Source organism: Botryllus schlosseri, chromosome 7 (assembly GCF_051294905.1).
Source record: "Botryllus schlosseri isolate E-star chromosome 7, Bs_hap1, whole genome shotgun sequence".
In the NCBI taxonomy this organism is placed as follows: Eukaryota; Metazoa; Chordata; class Ascidiacea; order Stolidobranchia; family Styelidae; genus Botryllus; species Botryllus schlosseri.
The window spans coordinates 16,120,976-16,144,484 of NC_137242.1; the positions used below are offsets into that span (position 1 = coordinate 16,120,976).

A 23,509-nucleotide genomic window follows, 5' to 3' on the forward strand; every position below is an offset into this window, starting at 1 on the left:
CCTACCTTTTCGAACACACGTCAGTCAGCTCTACCAGCAAATCTGATTACGTGATCAGAGATAAGATAAAAATTGATAACAATATATATGCAATTCCCGATCATACTGGCCGATTCAATCAAGAATTCTAGAAATTTTTCGCGCTTCGCGCGCTTAGGTGAGAAAAGCTGACTCACCCAACAACCCCCCAATGTAGATGATAAGTAGCCATAAACAGGGTAAAGCCTGAGGGGGTTCTGGGGGGCGCAGCCCCCCAGAAGTTAGGTTTATCACCCTATGGGGGGCCCAAGACCAACGTTTTGGGGGGGGGGCTGACGAAGTGCTGTTACGGCCCTGCTGATAATCTAAGATCAGTCTTGAGTTACCCGTCAAGCATATTCAACCATCCGTCACTAATCACGATATCATATGATGTTGCAAGGACAGCTGCACACTGCACAGGTGAGACATTGTTTGATGCTGCTCAACCTTTTACTCATTGGAAACCTTATTAGTCTTTTCTCCTTGGTCATGGTACAGTGTCGTGGGTTCTCACAAAGCCCGAATTTCTTGAAGTGGCAATATCACTATCATCTTATTGTTGTGCTTTGTCATTATTAGTGACCTTAAGCATTTTTCAAATGTCAATAAATGAAATTTCCAATCATAGCCTACATGGAAACCAGTTGAAGCCGGCATTAGACTATCGAGCATACTTTGTATTTTAGCCATAAGCAGTTGCTGTTGTCTGCAAAACGCATCCTTGATTTTCTCTTGTTTGGGCAGTTCACAAAGGGTGCACTCGCAAATTTATTTAGTTTGGTACGAGATTAATTTTAGTGTATTTATTCATTTAGTATGTTATATTTTTATTCAGGTCTGCATGCGGGGAATTCTCATGCAAGATCAATAGAATTCATCGCTTCTTGTGAAACTGATGGCTCAAATCCATATTCCATGCGAACCCCAAATTGATGACTCGGAATATGAATGCATGGAATCGCTCTCAGAAGTGTCTTATACTATCTGGCCCTGGCGGGTTTGACAATTCATCAATCGTTCATTTTTTCGTGGTGCACTGGTCAATGTTCGTGCAGCCAGCCCACTATTATTATCATTTCACATTTTACGGTGGTGCTTCTCGCCTTTTTCAGGCTATGTGCACCACGACACGAATATTTGAAATGTTCATAAGTCTTTGTCTTTGTGGTAATCTTGGAGCCTACTTCAATCTTTCACACATCCAGACGTCAGTCTCTCTCGCACCCATGCGTCCCCGTCGAGGTCTTTGCTGCCGACTTCTAGCAGGGCTCACTTTTCAGTCTGGGCTTTTCAATGCACTGCAACTGCAGTGAGGTCGGCGATGAGGAGCCCAGAGAAACCTCAGACAAGCCAGCCCACTACGAACCGGTCCTGTACCAATACCGAGAATGGACATTACCGACAATGGACGTTACCGAGAATGGACATTACCTGCAGTCGTCAAGCATGTCTAGTACATGCAAGCTGTTTCTACTGAATGAATACAATTCAGCCTGCAGGACTGCGATATGATATGTCGATATTTTTATTGCTAGTACTTTTTATGTTATCTTTTCCTTGAGTGTATATGCCTCTTATTTACATGCTCTTGGTCAAGGTGGGGGACTGATTAAAATGACCGATCCAAATCATTTAGACACTGTTCAATTGTTTTCCTTATATTGCTATCTTGTGTTGTTTTGATCTGATGTAAATTTCAATAAAATGGCTTGGACTACCTATATTTCGTGTCATCCAAATACATGGATACAGAAAGCACCCGTAAATATTTTGTCAGATTTAGAATTCAGAATACAAGTTGCTGCAGACATGTGTTTAGACGCGGAGGCTAGTCAGAAATCCTGGTGCGAAGGGTGGTAGTTGTCTTCTTGCAGGTTGGTTGTCCAGTCAGGGAGTACTCCAGTTCCATTGGGCAATGATACCAGGTCATCGAATTCGTGTGGCTATGGTGGACAGTAAAACTGGACGGTCATGACCAGCAATAATCGTGCATCCCGACTAGTAATTTTTCGGTCTACGCCAAGATTGATATTGCAGCATATATAAGGTATATTTCGTTTGAAGGTCAACCATTTATAAATATTTCGTTTTAATATCGTTGAAATACATACTGCAATCCTTGAAATCGCACACAGCCAAATAATTCTCGAGAAATAACCGTTAAAAGTCGAAATATAAGGTCGGCAAGCACGGATTTCCATTACCACAGGTTAGCGCCGACGGACTTTTGTGCAACATTTTGCGCTCCAGTACTCTAATAACATTGCGCTTATTAGTCGGACGACTTGTCATAGTTGAGTGACTTTGGCTGTACCGTAATAACCGTGCGCTGTTTGCTGCTGTTCGCGATTATGTGTACTTGTCATTATTGCGTCACAACGACAATATTCTTTCTAACTTAGTGGTGCGAATCGTTAAATTGTTTCAAAGGTACCGGTAATTTATGATTTAATTAGTGGATTCTGATTTCATGCACCATCCCAAGAAATTCAAAAAGGTGGCACGCGCAAAGCCACTACATCCCTGTGATATATATCCATATGGATAGGTGTGTTTGACTTATTCTCAACCATTGGAAGGGTGTGTAAAACACAATTTGGTAGCTGGAAGTGGCATTTACCTGATCTACACCCGACAGTATGATGAAAATCTAATAAAGACACCTATCCACCCAGCAATTTACACTAGGGTAAAATAGTCCTTTTTCAGATTCCCGGGATTCACCGATTGAATTGTTGGGTTGCTTGGAACACGCTCCACATCAAATTCAGCTCAATTCCAACTAGTAGAAGCCGAGGCAGTGCCAATTGAAATTTCGGCCAATTTTAGAATGGCGGTGGCAAATTTCCTCACTCCGTTTTACAGGCATGCCTACATGGAGAGTAACGCTTTTTCAGTGCTTTTGAAACTTGAAAGGGGCCTGTAATAGTGTTTGAATATAGAAATCTCTATTCATTAAAAATAATCACGAATTTGATTTGCTGAAAATTAGCAAACTCCGTGGAAATAGCCTCGTTACGGCGATGGTGATTCACAAATCTAATGTACTTTCAACCCTGGAATTGGAGACCGTGAAAATGAAATAAACTGACAAGCAGCTAAAATACAGGTAGGTCTGTAGTTGTACTTTCCAAGTGCTAGTCAAGACCAGGAAGTAACTTTTGCAGCGGCATGTAGATTTCGTGAAACCAGAACATAGAGTCTGACTGCATTCTTTACAACTTTTTACAGCTTCCTAAATACTCGGAAGTTATGTAGAATGCTGCTTTAAGCTGTTTGGAGGAATCTTATAGCGCAACTTCTCTCCATTTCTAATGCAAGTTTTTCGATTTTTCATGGGAATTTTTGCAAGTTTATTCGATTTTTCATGCAACTAACCTTCTACTGCGAATGTTTGGCACTATATGGAAATAGATCGTTTGATTATGTCACCCTCGTTTAAATTTGATGTACATTCAGGCTATACCGACGAAAATTATATTTTTAGTGGGTCTATTTTTCAGGCTACTGATTTTGTTGAAATCGCTAAGCTAACACTGAGTTTTGCTACATTGCCTTGGATACGGATCGATTCGAGCATCTCATAACCTAATAATTTCAAGGAAATTGTCCACAAATGCTAATTTTTATTGCAACTTTTGTGAAAAATAAATGCAACTTTTTACTGCATCTTTTGTGAAAAATAAATGCAACTTTTCACGGATTTGACTGCAACAAAAACTTGCCCTGGTAATCACCCTGTTGTTAACAATTACAGCATATTCTCGAGATGTAGATTAAATTCTGGTCATGCACGAAAATGGCATATTCGCGACGTCCTTTGCGTATAATTCCAGAATATTGCCCGACGAAATCATCGCCAGTAAAAACGCACACCCACGTATCACAGTAAATCACCATCATTTCGCAGTAGAACCCCATATTTCGGCAGATTACATAGTAGCCAAGAAAGACGAGACGGACCAAGCATAACAGATGGGACATGTGTTGTGTATAAGTATTTAGCGAAGTAACGAGAGTGAATTAGAACAGGCTAACAAAAACAAATATGGAAATAACATACAACGCAACGAACAACATATGAACGATACGGCTTCAAATTCGCCTGGTGTGTGGATTCCCGAAAACGTTTACACCAACTATTCAAATATACCGCTGACAGTTTCCCATACTGTTGTACCAACGTCGCGTTGGTCGCTCCAAAAAGTTCCTGTCCCCAAAATCATCGCTTTCCATCCCATTACATCCTGTTCTGGACCGCTACCGCCGAGAAATGGCGGCAAAATGTCCTTACGAATTCTGGGTTGCAGACGCTGCACTTGATTTCCATGAAGTTCAATCTGAAGGGAAATTCGAATCAAGGATGTTCACTTTCGAACCATTCAAATGAATCTGTACGATATATGAGTATGTAGGCTATATTGGTTTCATGATTTGCCTCGTTTGTGATAATTCGAAAAATAAACATCGTTTTGGGATGTTTGAAAAATGGATCACTCAAAATCCTGAAATATCAGGACTTGCGCTTCTGGTTTGAGGCGAAATCCTCGTAATCACGTTTTTAGTCTGGGAATATTGCATCTTTCATGTATTTCTAACTGGACATCAATTTCCAGAACAGAAAAGAGTAAATATACGTTATCGGTTGCAATTTCGGCCCAATTTCGCCGTTCCCAGCGGTTGATTTGGATTCTACTGCGATAGTTTTGTAATTACGAGGGATCACTATGACGGTAATAAATTTTGATATTGAAGTTGAATGACCTAGTCTTTAGACTTATACGTACAAACTATTTGATTTTCAACATGCGCAACTAGAACTAGAACTTCCGAAAGAAATGACCAACTAAAACAACTGATATTTGATTTCACGAATTATAGATATATTGGAGACTGAATCGCCATTTCAAAATGACTTGGTTTCCAGTATGAAATGGGAGATGTTTCAACCAGCAAAACCCATGCCTGGCTACGCCACTGTTAGTATTCATAGCTCTTTGTCCTAGCAATGGCTGCATGAACATCACACAACAGAACATTGGTATCACGATTCACGCCAAACGACGATAGGTGTTTCTAGTGGCTCTGACTATTTCGCGCAACTGGAACTAAACCAGAAAGACTCTTAAAACAGTCCATCAACTAACATGATTAGTATGTACAAGTCAGAACTAGTTCAGGTGTTCTATAAAATCAGAGTAAGGTCGAAGTTGTGCACTACACAGTGTAAGACATAATCATCTACCAAGCGTGCCAGACTGCCGGTGCTTACCGGATCCTGCTGCTGGTTCTGCTCTTACAACCCGAATGATTGTAATAATTGCTGTACTTACCCGCTTTCGTAACTTCTCTTTGAAGAAAGGTTTAATCACAGTGAAAATTATGTCGAAAGCAAGGTGCTCGTGGACTACGCTGATGTTTTTGATCCGGATTGGTAAAGCGTCCTGCAAGAGGAGAACGGTGAGGTTTAATCACAGAGAAAATTATGGCGAAAGCAAGTTGCTCGTGGACTACGCTGATGTTTTTGATCCGGATTGGTAAAGCGTCCTGCAAGAGGAGAATGGTGACATGTATGCGGTAAGAGTTCATAACAGAATACACAATGTGTAGCATGCTTGTTGCATGCTTTTGCTATACTTTCAGTGCGTTGGTGGTGAAGCTAACTTTATATAAACGAACTTCGTATCATCGGGGACAAATTAGGGCTATACGGCGTCACAAGCGGACCAACGTCGTAATTAGGGTTGCATTTAAAACGAAAATCTATCTAAAACAAACACGTTTAAAACAAGGCCCTAATTTAGATCATGTTTTTCATTGTTTTTTATGCTTTTTAAAAGCCACGACGTTACGAATATTCAATGGTGACGTCATAGTGGATTTTCATTGCCGATTGAAAATATAGGGTACAAATAGACCCTTTGACGAAATATATGCACTATTGCTGTTCAACCGACTATTTTGAGGGTTGCAACCATCCCATATTGATGTCGGCTATATCGGGTGGTAATTGTCCTTAGGCTCATACAGCACGATTTTTGTAAAGTATTTACCCAATTATGGCATAATTTTACAACTTAAAAAAAAACACAACACCGTTTGTTTTAAATGCAACTCTAATTGTAATCATCCATTGCAGTCTCAATATTCCGTGTGAAGATTTCGGTCGCGTCACAAGTATCTAACTGATTGACCGCAATCTTGCAAATCGGAAATTCGATACGTGGCCAAATGTCGAACACGAGGCCAGATTATAATCATCCTGACGATTTGAAAGCGAAGTCGATAAAATTTGAAAAAAAAAAGTTTTTTTCAACACCCCTGATGTGTAGTGCCTAGAACAGTGGTTCCCAACCGGTGGGGAATTCAATGGTTTCTGGTGGGGAATAGAGCCATTTGTTGAACACTATATACAGAACAATCTACATATTTACGGATACACAATACACATGCCCAATTACCGTTACCAGAGTGTTAATGGTATCGTAGGGTTGCCATATTTTAGAAATCTGAAAAGAGGACACTTTTTCAAATTTTCAGACTTGCAATACCGGAGCGAAATACTGAAAAAATGGTAACTTTTTCCCACTTCGTGATTGGTTGACTGAAAAAACAAGGTTTTCTGGCTAAATCCCCGAATTAACGGTTTTTCTTGCACATTATCGGTTGGTTGACTAATAAAAAGGTCAACTTTCCGGCGCGAACCACGAATTACGGCTTTTCGACGCCTGAGCGTTACTTCAGTGTTGATTTACTGTATTTCAGTCAAATTTTGACCTATATTTAACCTGCATTCTCAAAATCTCAAAAAAGAGGACATTTGTGCGTCCTCCGGGGACAAATCCTTTTAAAAGAGGACGTATGGTAACCCTACAGTATCGGTTCACAATGTTTCATGATGCAGTTATAGGCGATGGTCTTGTGTACTGGTGCGGTTATGTGTCTTGTGTGCTCAGACGAGCAAATAGCTGCTCCGTAATGACAGAAGTTTTGGGTAGTGGGGAATGAAGGCTCGGAATAAATCTGAAGTGGGGAATAAAGACAAAAAATGTTAGGAAACACTGTCCAAGAATGTTTCATATATATTCAATATGCCGTCGAGCTCGCACCTGATTATCGCCTCACATGATGCGCCCCGTGCCACGACCGACCTTTGAACATGTGGTCATGATATGACTTCATGACAAAACGAATTCTTGCGGCAAAATAAACGATATGAATGAATGAATATGTCACGGTTACCTGCATTAGGGTCGAAAACTGTCTCGCGACGATCGTCATTTGCATCGACAGACCGATGCTGAAACACTTCAGGTCTTGAATTACAGTTACGCCGTAAACCTTAAAATGTATGAAGAGGATCAATGTTATGCAATTGCTTTGTTATACAATTTTTCGTACAACCAAAGAAACCTCATTACTTATATACACAATCCCTAGTATATCCATCTAAGAATACGGAATCGAAACGCAGTTTCTTGCCCGCAAAATGCATCTAACTAAAACAGAGACTTCAAGTAACAATAAGTCTCTCAAAACCTGTACTGGAGCTATGAGAAGAATTCAGATATGCACTCTTGGAGCTCAAGGCAATGGAATGCATTTGAAGAATAGGCACGAGTTGAAATGCTACAAGTACCATCTAAAAACGCAACAGCCCCGACAACGATTTGGGGTAATCTTATACGGGAGCCTCTCAAAAATTAGTAGAGTTGTGTAAGACTTGTATTTCATTGATATTCTTAGTACCATATAGTCTCTGTATGTCAGACTTACATTTTAGTGATGTTCTTTGTAAAATAATTGTCTCGGCATTCGCAAATAATATTGTTGTTGTTGTACTGGGTTATTGCCTTGATTTCGCATCTCCTACGCCAGGGATTGCCAACTTTTTCGGCCTAAGGGCCACATGAGATTTACGAAACATTTCGCGGGCAACTTTGATGTTGATGGCCTTTTTTTAGTGACTCGATTCGATTGGAAAGAAGCGGATTACGGTAAGTAGCGTTGAAAACAATACTTATACTACTACGCATCAAAATCGTCAACAATTTAGTTATGTCAACTCTATGTGCTGTGCATTCGAGTATATACCGCAGGGCTCATTTAGCAAGGACAGGATTATTCGGCGCTTGGACATGTCGATGTCGAAGATGTCGGCGAACATGAACTATCATTTTGAGTAAAGTATTCTGCGATTGCAGACACCGGGCAGGGGTCACCAACACTAAAAGCAATAAATCGAGTGACAACATATCACACAAAGCTCGCAAATATGGACCAGAAAAATGTGTGGCATTTGTACACCTATCTTGACTAGGCAACTTGTCCAATCGCTTTGAAAAGTTAATGAAATCGGCAGTTCACCGTTATTATAGCGTTAATGCGCATGCAGTGTATACAAACAAGCTACTTTCGGCGAACTCTCGAAATGATATACTTCCTGCCTCTGATGCAAGTAACGTGGTCTACGAATACAAGTGCCAATGTGATAGCAGGTAGGTAGGGCGTACATCACGAAGATTGTCTGAACGGATAACGTAGCACATCCCCAAATTGATTCGCTAGAAAACTTGCGCATATGACCGCTACGGAGATCGCACGCCAATGGAAATAGGCTGCTAAAACATACGCTTCGTCGATCGGTCAACATTTAAGTGCAAACCGTTCTTGCGCTCTAAACTATGACGATATGTTCACTGCCATTGCGCGAGGCAGATCCTCGTTTCAATTAAAAGTGTTAGAATCAATAATTATTCAATTGACTAAGCCTATTTTATGTAGACAAAAAGATTTTCTGTATAACTTGCAAATTTCGCATTAGTTTGTTCTAATTCGTGTTTGTAATTGTTTATTTTCAAATCACGCGGTCACCATAGTACCATAGTGTCGTAGTGTCGTATATGGCGTCGACAGATATTGAAAGGCTCACTGCATTTGCGTTGCTTACGATATGCTTTCCATTTGGATGGTAGGACGAACCCCAAATGCAGTGAGCCGATCAGTATCGCTGTGTCCACATAATTTAGGACAGTGGTTCTCAACCGCCGGTCCTCGGAGCGGTGCCGGTCCGCGAGGAATATTAAAATTGAATGCCTTAATTTCAAGATGCAAGATGTTGAAGGCTTGCCATTGGTGAAATAAATATAACGTCAAATTTTAAACTGATGCAGAACTTCGTGAGCTAATTTTAGGCCCGGAAACATTTCGATTTGACTTAAGTTCAAGCTGTCTGCGCTGACGACATGTGAGCGACCCGCTAAGTACGAGCTGACTCGCTGACCGCGCAATCCGTACGCTCATTCGTTCTCGATGCATTAATTTTGTGGATGGCCAGGTATCTCTGTAATCGGGTGTTTTCGTGCGACGCATAGTACTCGTAGTAGGCTATGTATGGTAGTGGTAGGAAATGAGCAAGATAGCTCGACAATGTGCTCTGTCCTACTACAGAACGCTTCATCTTTGGATGTTGTCGAAGAGAAGAAGATTATTCCAGTTGGCGCGGTCGGTTTTAACCCACGGCCTTCGGCGCGAAATTTGCCTATGTTTATCTGGGCAAGTCAATTTTTCCTCGACTCAGCACTCAGCAGACACTACCGTAAAATCAAATGAATACCGTCATAAATATATATTTAATAACGAACAAAACCCTCAAAATTTCACTCCCTATAGTACAGGGGTGGCCAACCTACGGCGGTTAAAGGAAATTTGTGGTACCTGGGACATAAAAATTGAATTTACGAATTGACTCCCGAAATTTTGAGATATTTTGCTTAACCTTGAAATTTCCTTCGCGCTAGGCGCGATCCAATGCGACTTGATTTTTCGATTTTAATGTAGTCGTAGCGCTCTTCAAAATCCGAGCCCCACACAGATGCAAACAGCGGAGGAAAAATATGCACACCATATGGAGATACCAATTTGGAATCGTGCACTCCTCACGAAAATAAAATTGTTTTTGGTACGTTTGGTAGATTCCAACATCTCTCCACAATATATCGACAATCCTGATGGGAGGTCAAGAAATAGCAACACGCCCCAAAGTGACTGTACTAACAATTGGCCCACCCGAAGATGCATCATTACCTGCTCTAAATTTTCGACAAACCTCCCACCATTAACTCTACCGGTGAATCTGATCACTTTGGTTGAGAAAGGATAATAGTAATATGCGAAACTATGAATATTTATGACGAAATTCATTCGTGATTATGAAAATATTTTCGCGCGTCGTCACCATGACCGATCCCAGTCATTATTCATAACATGATCACTATGCGCTGATTTCGATGCGTATAGTAAGACGATAGGAAAAAGCAGATTTGTCCGGAGTTCACCAGAAATGGACATGGACAATTTAACATGAGTATTTCGTGTGCAGTAAGTTCATTGCGACTTTGTCCTGGGATGCGGCCGTAGTCTGTATAAGTAATCGAAATGGGGCCGTGAATAGTAATAAGGTCTCCCCCTGCTCTAGTATCATACTTGCACAAAAAACGGCTGCATACATTATATTTTGGGTTGATTTCAATTTTCAAGGTCCACCGGTTCGCCAAATATCTTTTGAAATTTTACCGTACATTTCAAAGTTTATTATGGTTGACATTGTTACATTACGTACTTAATGGTCTGTAATTCCGATTGCTACATCATACCTCGCCCTTTTGGTTTTGCTTTTCAGTCTGTTTAAATCCCTTTAGCGTACCGGGAACTCTTGAACAGAGGCACCCGAAACGTTTTCGAATTCAATAAATATTTTGGTATAATGGATGTTTTATTGAAAGGTATCTTCAAGTTCTGTACCACGAACCAACTATTTTTTCAGATAATATAACCATTTCCGAGAATTAACTCGCGGGCCACGAGTTGACCGCTTCTGTCTTACTCTAATGGAGGATAAAATCTGGAAACGTCGTGGAACTACTGACATCGTACAAGGCGATGCAATGCTTAGGGAAAAAATCTCCCACTGATTATATAGCTACCAACAATCCGCTTTAACACGCCACCGTATTGTCATTTTCAACAACGAGAATCGAAATTGATACGAAGGCTTTTAATTTAAAGCAGTGGTTCCCAACGAGGGAGATATCGCCCCCCTCCCCCACACCCCAACCCCAGTGGGCGATTTTGAGAAACAGGGGGCGAATGGGTAGCGAAAGTGTACGAAGGGGGCGATAGGGGTGTGAAAACGTCAGCACGGCTATATCCAACTAATCAACACGAAATGCACGTGAAAAACGGGTCGTTCTGGGTCTGCCTCGAAAGTTAACTAAGAAAAAGGTGAACTCCCACCGATTACACGTGTAGATGGGTCTTATGTGCATCATTTCGAAAAAATGCCCCTTTTTAGTCAATTCACCAGCAATCAGAGGTTAGTTCTATAAAATTTATCGTTAACGTGTCCTCTTGTTCGGCTTTGTAAATTGGGGGAATTGCGTCGAGCTTTAATAAGGAGGATATAAGTCGGTAGGTTTGGCAACCACTGATATAAAGTGTCTTCAGTTTTGTTATGACGGTATCGGTGATTGTTAAATGATAATACACAAATACGATAACTTGGCACTCCCTACTCGCGACGAGTCATGGCAGAACGAACACCGGGCATGCCGCTGCAGCACACGGCCAAGAGTTGCTAAAGATGCTGAAAAACTCGTTTATGGCATTCGGGTACTTCTTGCACGTCTGCTCTCTTTCCGTATCGTACCAGTGGAACTGAATCGCAGCAGGATCTCCACTCCTATATGTTACATGCTGCTATGTGGGTTAACATTATTACCTGTGCTTCTTCGTTTTCCAACAGCTTCTCGGTGGTCAATATCGTCGCTGCTATAAAATTGGTTATTCCGTCGTTTTTGGTGAAGTTCCTGCCTAAATACAGAAGAATGTCATTAATACGATGTAGTTGGACGAACTAGACTGGAAGATCTACGCATACCTGGCGTTCCAATGCTTATAAAGGAGCCGTCCGCTGCTCTTTGCTTCAAGGGCACAACCGACCCGAGGTCGAGGAACTCTGAGATCTCGCCAGGATTGTTCACCTTGCATACGACAATCGAAATAATGAAGTGAGACTAGCGTCCGCTTAGATGCCTAGTACAAAACTTTACTATGTGAATACAGGACAATTAAATAAAAATGCGAGGACTGCGTGGAACTAGAATCGTGGCCAGTATATCGTCCGAGCCGGAGTTCAGCGTTCGCTCCACTTCAGGCGACATACGGTCATGTAACTATTTTAACATAGTCCGGCCGTGGTCGCATCCAGAATCCCTTCACGTGATGGAGCTTTATCTACTAGGCTCCTCGACATCACATAATCCGCGTAAATCAGGGGTGGGCAACTTCTATGGTTGGGGGGCCTGATATCGGAAAATGAAATACTTTGCGGGTCGGGCTACAGAATCGATACCTTAATCGCGTATTTATCCACCTACCAGGAGCAAATCGGATTTAATGTATACTTCAAGTTTAGAGCATATAGAGCTAAAACAGTAGTCATTGAATTTATTAACCTAATGTACTTCAACAGCTGTTGAAATCAATCGAACGTCTGCGGTCGATTAACGTTGTCAGCTATGTTGCAAATTATGTACGTGAAGGTGGCGATATTATGAGAAAATGCTTCTATGCAATGTCCCCTCTAAGCTGCGCACGTGCGCAAATGCGCAGTGCTGAAACGGTGAAGAAATGATAATTTGCAATGACGTGGGCCTCACGAAAGAAATTTTTCTTTTTGTATGGTCTCGTACGCGTCAGCGATACTGATATCATTTCAATAGCGCAGTCTTTTTCTAGGAATGGCGAAATAACATGGTTTAACAAAGTTATAAATAACAATGGACTAACTCGAAGTTAATCTGCGAGAAACTAACGAATAGTATTCTCCGCGTGGCATGAACATTGCGTAAGATATACTGTACTAGTGTACAATTCCATGCCGTGAATCTTCCAAGTCATCACTTCCATCAGGCAAATCTGATCACGTGTGATGAGATAGGATAATGTGCAGAATATGCAAGTACAACCACTAATATGGTTGAAAAAATCCATCCCCTTGCAAACGTTTATCGGGATATGCTTAAACTGCGCACTGTGGGGCGTTAAATTAAATCAGCTTCTCAGCAGCACAAGTTTTGATTTTATGCTATTCGTTTGAACGGGAACGTTCTGTCGATAAGGTCATATGCTAATATTGTTCTTGCTTCAGTCAGACTTGAATATTCGTATCATTATAAATTCTGTATGTCTTGACAGTAATGAGCGCATTGCCAGTATTAATAAGACGTCACATCAGTGTTTTAACGCGGTAGGCCTACATCGATCGCATGTATTGATTTGAAGTGCGATCTCGTGCCAGTCGTGTGTGTGTATGTGTACTAGTAATCATATGTCACCATGTACGTACACGGATTTATTGTGACGTCACATATGGTCGCACAAAATCACGATTCGCCGTCCATAGTACTTGCGGTTACAAGCGTTCATTTGTGTCGCTACAAGTGTTTTGGCTAGATGCCTGCATGTGTGGCCTACGTTGAGTGAATACTCGCTAATTCTGCTTTTCACTGTTTATATTGATCGCTTTTAATGATGACAAAACGGATGGGTAGGCCTAGTTTCTCATGCTCATCCCTTCACCAAGCCAAATTAACAAAGAAGCGCGAGCCGTTCAACATGGAATGGTTGTCGGAGCATGTGAAAACGGAAGACACACGCCCGAAGACCTTTAATTACTATTTAGGGGTCCTACACCTTTTCCAACACACCCGACTCAATCAGTTCAACCGGTAAATCTGATTACGTGATCAGAGAGAGCATAAAAATTGATAGCAATATACCGACTCAATCATGAATTACAGAAGTTTTTCGCGTTTCGGGTGTTTCAGGCGTCACACCCACCAAACGGACTTCCAATGTAGTTGATAAGCAGAGGCAAAAAGCGCATAGCCCGAGGGGGTCTGGGGGGCAAAGCACCCCCCCCCCCGAAGTTTGATGTATAACCCATGGGAGGGCTGGTTGCGCACTGTTGTCCAAGGGCCTGCGCAGTGAGTTGGCGTGTTTGCGCAGACTCGTGAAAAATTAGAGGGAACATTGCTTCTATGCATAGTTGTAAGTCTGTCATACAAGCGGTACTCTACTACAACCCAGCGACGAAGTATATAATTCAGGAGTGGCCAATTATTTTTCCCGGGGGGCTAAATCGGAAGCAGAAAATACGATGGCGGGCCGAGAAAAAAGTTACGAACATGTTCTGCGGGGCGCTGTACTATTTCTAAATTGAAAGCAGTGAATTACATTGTTAGCACATGTTGCGTTAATATCAGCTCTTTGTGGCTTTGTAAAATAGCCTTGTTGTTTTACGAGCTTCGCTAGCAGGTCCTTATCCACCGAGATTACGTATTCGCTGCATTATTTGTGTTAAAATGACGAAATGACGATCCAAAGTATATTACTTAAACACGGAGACCTACTTGGTGCTCTCAATAATCTAAACGACCGGTTCACGGCCTACTTCAGTAAAGAATATTTAGTGATCCCAATCTTGTTGAAATGTCGGTTTTCAGTCGCATCTTTCATCGCTGGACATAACATCGTTTGTGAGTGAGGATATCTGCTAATCTCGCTCACTGATTGCATTATTTAACGAATTAGGATTCGAAAAAGTATGGCCGTGTTTAAATTGCAGTGGTTCTCATTCGTCGGTTCGTGGCAAGTTTCCTGTCGGTCTGCCAAATATATTCGAATTTTACATCTCAATTCCAAAATGCAAGATGTTGTCCCCTATTCCATTCATTAGAGAAATGAAATTTCGGAAACGAAATTTGGAACGTATTTTCGGCATGGTGTCGTAGTAGAAAGTTAACGGTATAATTTTGGGCGTAGGCCTACGTCACAAGGGTCCAATTGTTGCACTCAGCTTGAAGTATTCGAAAGTAATCTAGAACTCGCTTCGGACAAGTTGTATGTGAAAGATGCGGAGACATTTAAACAAACTTCGTTTAATTTCGAAAGCACAAGGAAGCGACACTCGGCAGTATAATCGGTCCGCCAGGTCAAGGGGGTTAAGAACCGCTGTTCTAAAGCTCACACCTGGCAACAACCAAGATTTGAACTACAATGTGAAGACAGTGACTCGTAGCTTTAATTGTTATGGCATAATTTGCTATACTATATTTGCTATATTTTGAATCTGGATTAACCACACGACGTAGGCTACGTACGTTACGTGATCACTGTACCCAAAGAAAGTAGACCTCTAACTAAACGCATATATGGATCACTGTATACAGTTATTTTTGTCCATGCATTAACATTAACAAACCAATTTTATGGTCTAATTTACAAGGAACCCTTCGCGGGCCGCTAAGAATTGCGCCGCGAAACGCACAATGCCCAGGTCTGATCTGTTCACGGTGTTAGTCGACTACAATGGTCTTTTACACCAGACCGATATTCCTCATTTTTGATTCCGTAGCTGCCAACTTGTAGCACGGTCCACTTCTAGGCTTCTTAAGGCACCGCCAACGCGAATCATATGACGACGAGGAGCCTAGATAACAATTCAACACTTGGTAGGAATTCGGGACTCGGTCGGACTCGAACCCGACACCCATTTGTGTTGCAGTGGTGTGATCTAATTCAGTTGGATCAGGTACTAAAGCAGCGGTTCCCATCCTTTTTGGATGTCGGAGCCGAATTTCAAACTTCAGTGTACTTATGGAGCAGCATGAAAATACTAGAGTATAGGCTACTTATAACGAAAATTTAAAAGTAGCTAGCCTACCTCTGGATCTCACCATCCAGCTAATTCAAAGACATGCACAATGCACATTGCACTTGCACAATAGACTTCTATATATTCTATATCTGTTATTTTAACATTGTTATACAAAGACTGGCAAGTGCTGTACAATGTACATTGAAATAAACTGAAAATGCATATCATTACTACACTATTACATTACTATTAATGTCGTTATGTGATAGCTCTTGATACATTCCAGCACCTAATACACAAGTTTGCGAGGGATTATACGCTGAGTAGCCTAATATTGGACTTACAGCAATTTATACTTGACAATGAGCCGATATTTTGATGTTACTAAAATTGTTTCGAAATTTACCCTCCACAGAGACGACATAAAGGTCTATGAACAGCAGAACTTAAGATATATCCTTGTCTGATGCGGGTATTCAATCTATTCATCCGCACGTTTGACGCTATAGTCTGCAAGAATTCTCTTTCCTGGTTTTCAGAAGCGGCCTTGGACGGCTTTAGACATAGCTAATATCCCTCCTTTTAGCATTCATATTCAGAAAGTGACAATAATTTATCATAGAAACAAACAACTGTCGTCTATCATAATTTTGTGGCATAGTAAGAGGTCAATCAGGACCGCAAGAAGGCTACGTTGCAGCCGTGGTTGGGTTTCACCGTACTAGAGGCTGTATGTTGTACAATGTACAAGGGATGCCTGAAAACGACCGTTACATCCCGAGTATTCCGACACTTTAATCGTGTGCTCTATTAAAGTGAATGTCTACAAGTACGATGGATGATATCAGGATACAAGTGATTACTCGAAGACCAAGGATCTCAACATTGCCATCTTGCCAACTTATCTGCAATTGGGCTGGTTACTCAGTACAAGTCAATTTATTCAGGGTGATTAAATTTAAGCTAGAAAGTTTCCCGAATGGGCTGGAGATTAACAGAAGGAGTCGGGACGGAAATGGAGGGCAGCTGAAAATTGAGGAACGGAAAATATTTTCAGAAATGAAGACAAATTTTTGGACCTACTGTGACGCATAACGCATAACGCATGGCGTCATGAAGTCAGATATAAATGTTGGGTCAATGGGGCCTACCTCCCATCTGCAAAGACTAGACGATAAATTCAACCACGATTGAACTACACAGTATAATAGAGCTTGCAAACCGAATAGTAGGCATATCTCACCAAGCTGAAGACGTCCTTCCACGTACTCCTCAAATGCTGATAGTTCTTTAAAGCGGTTAGAGCTCTGTCTTCGTCAAATTTTCGGAACCGTAGAAATCTGTGAAATCATTGCAGTTCTCTCAGTGGGTTAGCGAGATGCGTAACCTCAACATTGACTAATGACACAAATAACAAGTTAGATGGTCGTGCGCGATTCCGCAAATATCACAATTCTTATAGTTACTTAAGCTAATGGTTTCCACACCTCTTATACGGCGACGGGCGCTCATGAAGGTTGACATATTCAAGGTTTAGGTGGATTGCATGGAAAATATTCCACTTTTTATTGGTTTGCAAACTAACGTTATGCTTTAGATGGCCTATATACCTCATTCCACAATACCGTACATCTCTTATACTCTGAATTGGTGCTTCCTACTCACAAACGGCCACGGATCCCCCGAGATAGTCAAAGGCAAAAGAAGCCAAAGATTACCCCGAGTTTTCTATAATAGCATTGTGAGAGCATTCGTCTCTACGATGTCACGACATATATCGATTTAAAATATTTGACCTCCACCCCACGAAATTCTCAAATAAGCCAAGCCTGTGATGTTCGCCACAACCAGGTTTAGTCACTTCAAATCAGGTATCCTAATTTGTCCAACCATTAATAAGCTACATCCATAAACGGGAGTATGGCCTACGTTCGATCATGAGGCACCATAATATGTTAATAAGAAATACTTCCATTAAAAACTCCATCAAAACAGCAAATGTCGAGCATGTTCATTGGTTCCATTATAACCTTCCGACGGAAATGTTGCGGTATCACTCTAGTCACCGTTAGGAACAAGGCAGTAACTTTGAGATCAAATACCGACAAAAAAGTGCACACGGAATTCAGAGTTTTCTGAAATAATGTACCAAAAAGTAGTTATTTGCAGAAGCGAAAATGCCAATGCGAAAGCATTACCAGTGGTCGCGCTGCTGTATAAATTCCAGCTCAAAAAATCGCCTTATCACCAAATTATGATTTAATAAAACCAACTTCCAACGTCCGCGTTAACAGATAAGTCTTTTGTGTTCCACACAGCGCATGCGCAGGGCTTACGCCACATTACGACTAGAAATGGAGCTTTTCCAATTCCATTGCTTGTGAATAAAGGTGCTGCTGGAATAGAGCCCCGTGACTCGTAATATATTGTAATATGATATTAAGTATAGACTTGATAATAAAGAATTAATGTGTGAAAAACAAGTTGAGTTTGAAAATACCTGGCATAAATCCTTACACCAAACGCAAATACACGCAGGCAAATCGACTGAGTTATAATCAATTCCGTCTACTGCGGCAGGGATTATATCGGGAATGGAAAATACTTGTCCCACGAATTGTTGACGGGTCGACAAAGTAGTATACGGTAGTTAAAACAGTCTATCGATATCTCAATTACAATCCTAATGACGAGCGCATGTACAATGTACATATGTAAGAGCTTAAACATAAAATGTACATTTGTACGATCGATCCCATCGCGAAAGGGGCAGATATACGATAGAGATAAGGAAATGTGACCAACCTTAGAATGAAAGCGTCGTCTAGCGAGATGTCCGAATTCGTAGCACTTCCAAGAAAACGTCCACGAAGTCTGTCTATGGCAGCGAGCCTAATGTCATTATCGACCGGCTCATTCAATTCTTCTACCGCTTTAGTCAGTGTATCCTTGGACAAATTGCACTCGTACCTTGGCACACCCATTTTTCATAACGTTCTTAACCGAAAGTATTGCAAATCTGTAAATGTAACGTACACGGACAGCTGTCATTCGGCATACAATTGCTCTATTTTCAACTGGGCCATGGGCCATGGGCACCCACTGGAGGACCATAGGTGAGTTTACCTGTTTCGAAATTTCGGAATAACGCTCAGTAAAGCATTTTAAAATGCTGAAATTAATTTCGGTTTGGAAATATTGGTTCAAAATAAGCGAATGTCCTGTGCCCGGCGTCATTATTTCTCACTAGCTGATACGGCTTCGGCAGTGTTGGGCCAATGGCACAGACACTGCCAAGACCGAGACGCTTTAAAAACGACTTGGCGCATCCCCACAAGATCAAGAGCTTTACGACAAGGGTTCTTAAAGTATGGGTCACGACCCATGAACATTAGGGTTGTCCAAAATTTGGAAAATCTTACAATTCCCCCGTTGTAATGTCTTATTCTATAGATTATTGATAAAAATCGAGACTGAGCCTGAAAGAAGCTCACAGGAAGGCCGTTAAGATTTCGTGCAAAGCGTTTGAAAGTAGCTGCCGAAGAACGGGCGTGCCACCGACCATAGAACGGCGAGAAGACTAGTAATCACGAAACCACGGCTCTTGATTGGCTAATCGGCTATGCTTCAATGACCACGACAGCAGCATCTTGCTGATTAGGTGATCAAGGAGTCTGCTACCGGCGGCGATTCTGAAAGCGCATTGCATGTAGGCTGACAGATAATGATTTAGGATTGATTCAGGGTATGTTGAGGTACGAAATACATGATGAACAAGCAACAGCTGCTTCACAAAAACGTCTAAAGCATGACTGCTTTACTGTGAAGGAAGCCGCCGCGTAGCCTATATGCCTTGTTTTCAACGAGGGAAAGCATAGGCGCTTATGCAAGTGGCGACGGATTCCTAGTTTCAGAAAGGATATATCAGTATTGAATACATATATACATTATGTAGTATACGTATGTATTGTACGTACACCGGACAAAGATTTGAAGTTTTGTACTCGTCAAATAAAACATTACGATGGTTTAAATCAGCAGCTGCCTTTATATATCATAACCGAGCCGTTCTTTGCCGTTTCACGTAACGGCATAACGGTAGCTTGCAGTATTTGTATCAAGTGGAAGGTAGAATTTTAAGTTCACTTTATCTTATTCTCATAGGACTACTTGAAACGGGCGCCAATCGATATTTCACAATTCTTCACTCGACATTTATACCTGTCGCCATAGCCATCCGCTTATACACCATGTTAGCGTGGGTTGTAGGTACACTGGTTGGTACAATCAGGACCAAAACAGAAATTCGTCTCCCACTCCAAACGTTGGCATTGGTAAGGTTGTAAACAAGTTACAATGTTCCGAGTCACAAGTCAATCTCACTTCTATAGTTTTGACTCGAGTCAAGTCGATTCATTTTCAATCAACCCCCGAGTCAAGTCCGAGTCCAAGTCAGTTAGTACAGGGTCGAGTCCGAGTCATATTTTTTTGACTCGAGTACGAGTCCAAGTTGTTATGTTCACGGATCAGTTTTCTGAACAATCCGGTTCAACCCACTTTTTTTCAACTCTGCTCGAGTGATATAGAATGGCTCGTATTCATAATATAGTAATTTTCATCAGTTTTCACAGTTTACGGCCCTATTTCCAAGTATTCGGACTGATAGACGAAATACAAATAATGTGGTAACTTTACTATTCTTCGAAGTTACATGGAATGTCTGTCTTGGCCGTTCTAGTCTCGAGTCATATGACTTGGTTCGAATCATGCAAAATGACTCGAGTACAAGTCGAGTCAATACAATAATGACTCGAGTCAAGTCTATAGTCACCAAAAAATCGCGACTCGAGCCGAGTCATGACTCGAGTCATTACAACCCTGGTATTGGGGCCCCATAGGGTGGTCAGTTTTCAAGTTGATGACTTAATTTCGTCAATAATATTGGTAATTGCATTATATTGCTATTCATTCAGATTTACCGGTGGAGCTGGGGGCAAGTAATTCATAATTGTAGCATCTGGTACGTTGTTATAATTTCATTATTATATGTTGTTAATTCATGAACTCTCGTCTTTTATATAATCAAAAGATACTGTAGTCGCCGAAACGTAGCAGACTACAAGAAAAACTTTCGCGAGACGCTCACAAATTGTCATGTCTTCGTTCCTCTGTGAGTGCCCCGGGTGGCATTTGCATTGTTGGGGCTCAGATTGGAAGGACCGGACTATTCATCACGCCCATAGAGCGCGGCTACTGATAATGGACACATACTCAACGTTTTGGCCAAGGTCATTCTTTCGTAGCACACTTTGTGGAGTTGCATGTTGGCCGAAATTGCATACGTCTTTTGGTGTGTCGTGGCGGGGTAATGACCGCCACCAAAATGCCTATTCCTATAAATTATGCATGCTTTTTTTCTTGAGGGGGAGAGGTATGCATTTCAAAATCAAAGCTATTTAGAGACAATAAATTCCGAAGCGCGAAGAAAATTTTCAAGTTAATTAACTCTCTTGAAAATCTGTTGATTTACGAAATACTTTTGAGTCCCCTTAGAGCTCGCTCCCGGTCCTGTTGGGGAGTTTGGGGTGTGGCAGTTACGGACCTGGCAAGAATGCAAATCGTTGGGTGCGACGAATAGTCCTGCATAGAGATGGGCAATGGGTGCATTATGACGTAACAATAAAATGACGTATGATTTATAAAGAAAGTTGTTATCTCATTAGACCTTTTCATCGCAAGCCTTATTTATATTGTCTCCCAATATCTCTCCTGAAATTAGTTCTAAGAAGCAAAACAAATGTAATCGTGAGTAATCGTGATTACTTTTGAAAAGTAATCGTAATCGTAATCGACTACTTCCTGATTTGGCTGTAATCGTAATCGTAATCGCGGGATTCACAAGTAATCGTAATCGCAATCGATTACATTCGTGAAGTAATCACCCCATGTCTGGTTGGCACCGCATATTCCCGTCCTTGTAAACTAAACCCCACCGTACGAATCGCGTGCGTCACATTTTTCATAGAACTGCATTGCGCAAGACTGGTTGACTTCACCTCCTCTATTTCATACATGCTCTTAAAATGTCGCATATTAACACTAAAAATACGTTATTTCCATATGTGAGGCTTGTGCCTCAATGTACCAACAAAACCCAGATTTGGGTCTCGGTATGAAAAGATTAAGAACCACTGCTTTACGAAGAGATAGTTCTCCAGCAACTACCGCGCCTAGCTAAACCCCATATTGATTCTTTAGTCGCTGGAAAGTGTTGTCAGGTAACGTGCTCAGCTCAGTTCATAATCGAATGAAAGTGATGAACGTAATATTTTTGTGGTATTTGCATTTCTTTGTTAAAATATCATATGTGGTAACCAAGACCGTCGCCGACGTTAGAGAGAACAACGTTGTACTGAAGCCAAGTTTCAAAGACGTGATTGTTGGACAGTGTGGTCCTAGCTTAAAGCACTGTTGTATGTCCTATGTGCCTACGTGCTTACGTGTATCCATTCCAACGTCACCACGTGCCTACGTTCTTTCGTCCTCCCTTTGAACTTGTTCTGGTTTGTCGAACTTCATTTGGATAAAATGTTTTGTTTGATTTAAACGGCGGGTATAATTATGAGGTAGGACCCGTTTTCGTGAACCGCCCTTAGGATGTGAACACACACTTCTTACTTGCACCTGAACATGTGACGCATATACCAAGCGCTCACAAGCTAAATCAAAATAAATCTGTGAGATATACTAGTCGCCGAATACCTATGGATTACGGACATTTTTATATATAATAATGAACACATGAAAATCGGGTAAGGGCAGAACAAGCTCTTCCAGATACAGTGGCGGCTCGTGACAATATCGGGTGGTGGGGCAAGGGCTGCAAGCGACTTTTTATCAAGATGACGTCACAATCGCGTTTTCCAACGCAAACAAGTAACTAAATGATGGTACGGTAACATGAATTTCCCGGCAACAGTGATTTTAACGTATGTGCCACGAGACTCGAGAGGTCTGCCGGTGAGCTGTGACTTGAAGTATGGGAACTGCGTAAACGGCGTACGGAAAAAAGATTCAACACGGTTCATGTTCGCACTAGGCCTGACTAATTATCTGCAGAAATGGAAATGACTATAACTCGAGAGATAGCGTAAGCCTAATTGGAAAGGTCAACGAGTTCGGACAGATACGCAATTGTTATCTCATAGATTGGGCCTGTCATATTGAATCCAAAACATCATTCTGAAGAACTAAGAATAGCAGCCTCGGAAATTCGGTCTCGGTACAGCATAGAACAGGGGTGGGCAAACTTTTGAGCTCGCGGGCCGCATTCAACATCTGAATTCATTCGCGGGCCGCACTTTATAAAATGGGATTATAAACCAAAACGCAATATTGGTATTTGATTAGATAGTGAGGACATGGAGATAATATATGTGTCTATTTAAAACAAACGAAGCATTGCTTTGATGATATCGTACCAGCGTCAGAAAGATAGTGGCGAGATTTCATAGGCTGGTCGACCTCAATAACCAATCTGTCAAAACTATAGAGAGGAAGGTCGGTTGTCCCGATTCTTACAACAGGATTGAAATTTAAAACTGTGAGCAGCGATCTGTTCATGCTCATAGATTTACTAATTTCACTTTTGGTTCAGTTCCAGGACACACAATGCTCACAGAAACCAATATATGGTCACTCTGCTCACGAAACCTGTACATGGAAACGGCTTACATGTTAGCTTCAAACACGATTCTACTATGTGTA

The 23,509-nt window shown here is 41.4% G+C and overlaps 1 protein-coding gene and 1 long non-coding RNA gene across 2 annotated transcripts; one reads left to right on the forward strand and one right to left on the reverse strand.

The window, feature by feature from the left end:
* Positions 1 to 1,744, forward strand: LOC145442691 (uncharacterized). Its single transcript, XR_013916120.1, has 2 exons — positions 1 to 441; positions 857 to 1,744. It is a non-coding gene; the product is annotated as an uncharacterized LOC145442691 (long non-coding RNA).
* Positions 1,745 to 3,828: 2,084 nt separating this feature from the next.
* Positions 3,829 to 18,876, reverse strand: LOC145442687 (alpha-tocopherol transfer protein-like). Its single transcript, XM_080320671.1, has 7 exons — positions 18,548 to 18,876; positions 16,986 to 17,082; positions 11,960 to 12,062; positions 11,801 to 11,892; positions 7,264 to 7,362; positions 5,355 to 5,465; positions 3,829 to 4,361 (listed from the first exon to the last, which is right to left on the reverse strand). The coding sequence occupies exons 1-7, from the start codon at positions 18,724 to 18,726 to the stop codon at positions 4,161 to 4,163; spliced, it is 882 nt and encodes a 293-aa protein (XP_080176797.1). The 5' UTR covers positions 18,727 to 18,876; the 3' UTR covers positions 3,829 to 4,160.
* Positions 18,877 to 23,509: the final 4,633 nt, after the last annotated feature.

Excerpts from the sequence above, each read along its gene's own strand:
- LOC145442687 (XM_080320671.1), bottom strand. The coding sequence starts at position 18,726 with ATGGGTGTGCCAAGGTACGAGTGCAATTTGTCCAAGGATACACTGACT. Across the intron at positions 12,063-16,985 it reads GGAAGGACGTCTTCAGCTTG|GTGAACAATCCTGGCGAGAT; the intron begins GTGAGATATGCC and ends GTCGTATGCAAG. Across the intron at positions 4,362-5,354 it reads AAGAGAAGTTACGAAAGCGG|ATTGAACTTCATGGAAATCA; the intron begins GTAAGTACAGCA and ends ATTTCCCTTCAG.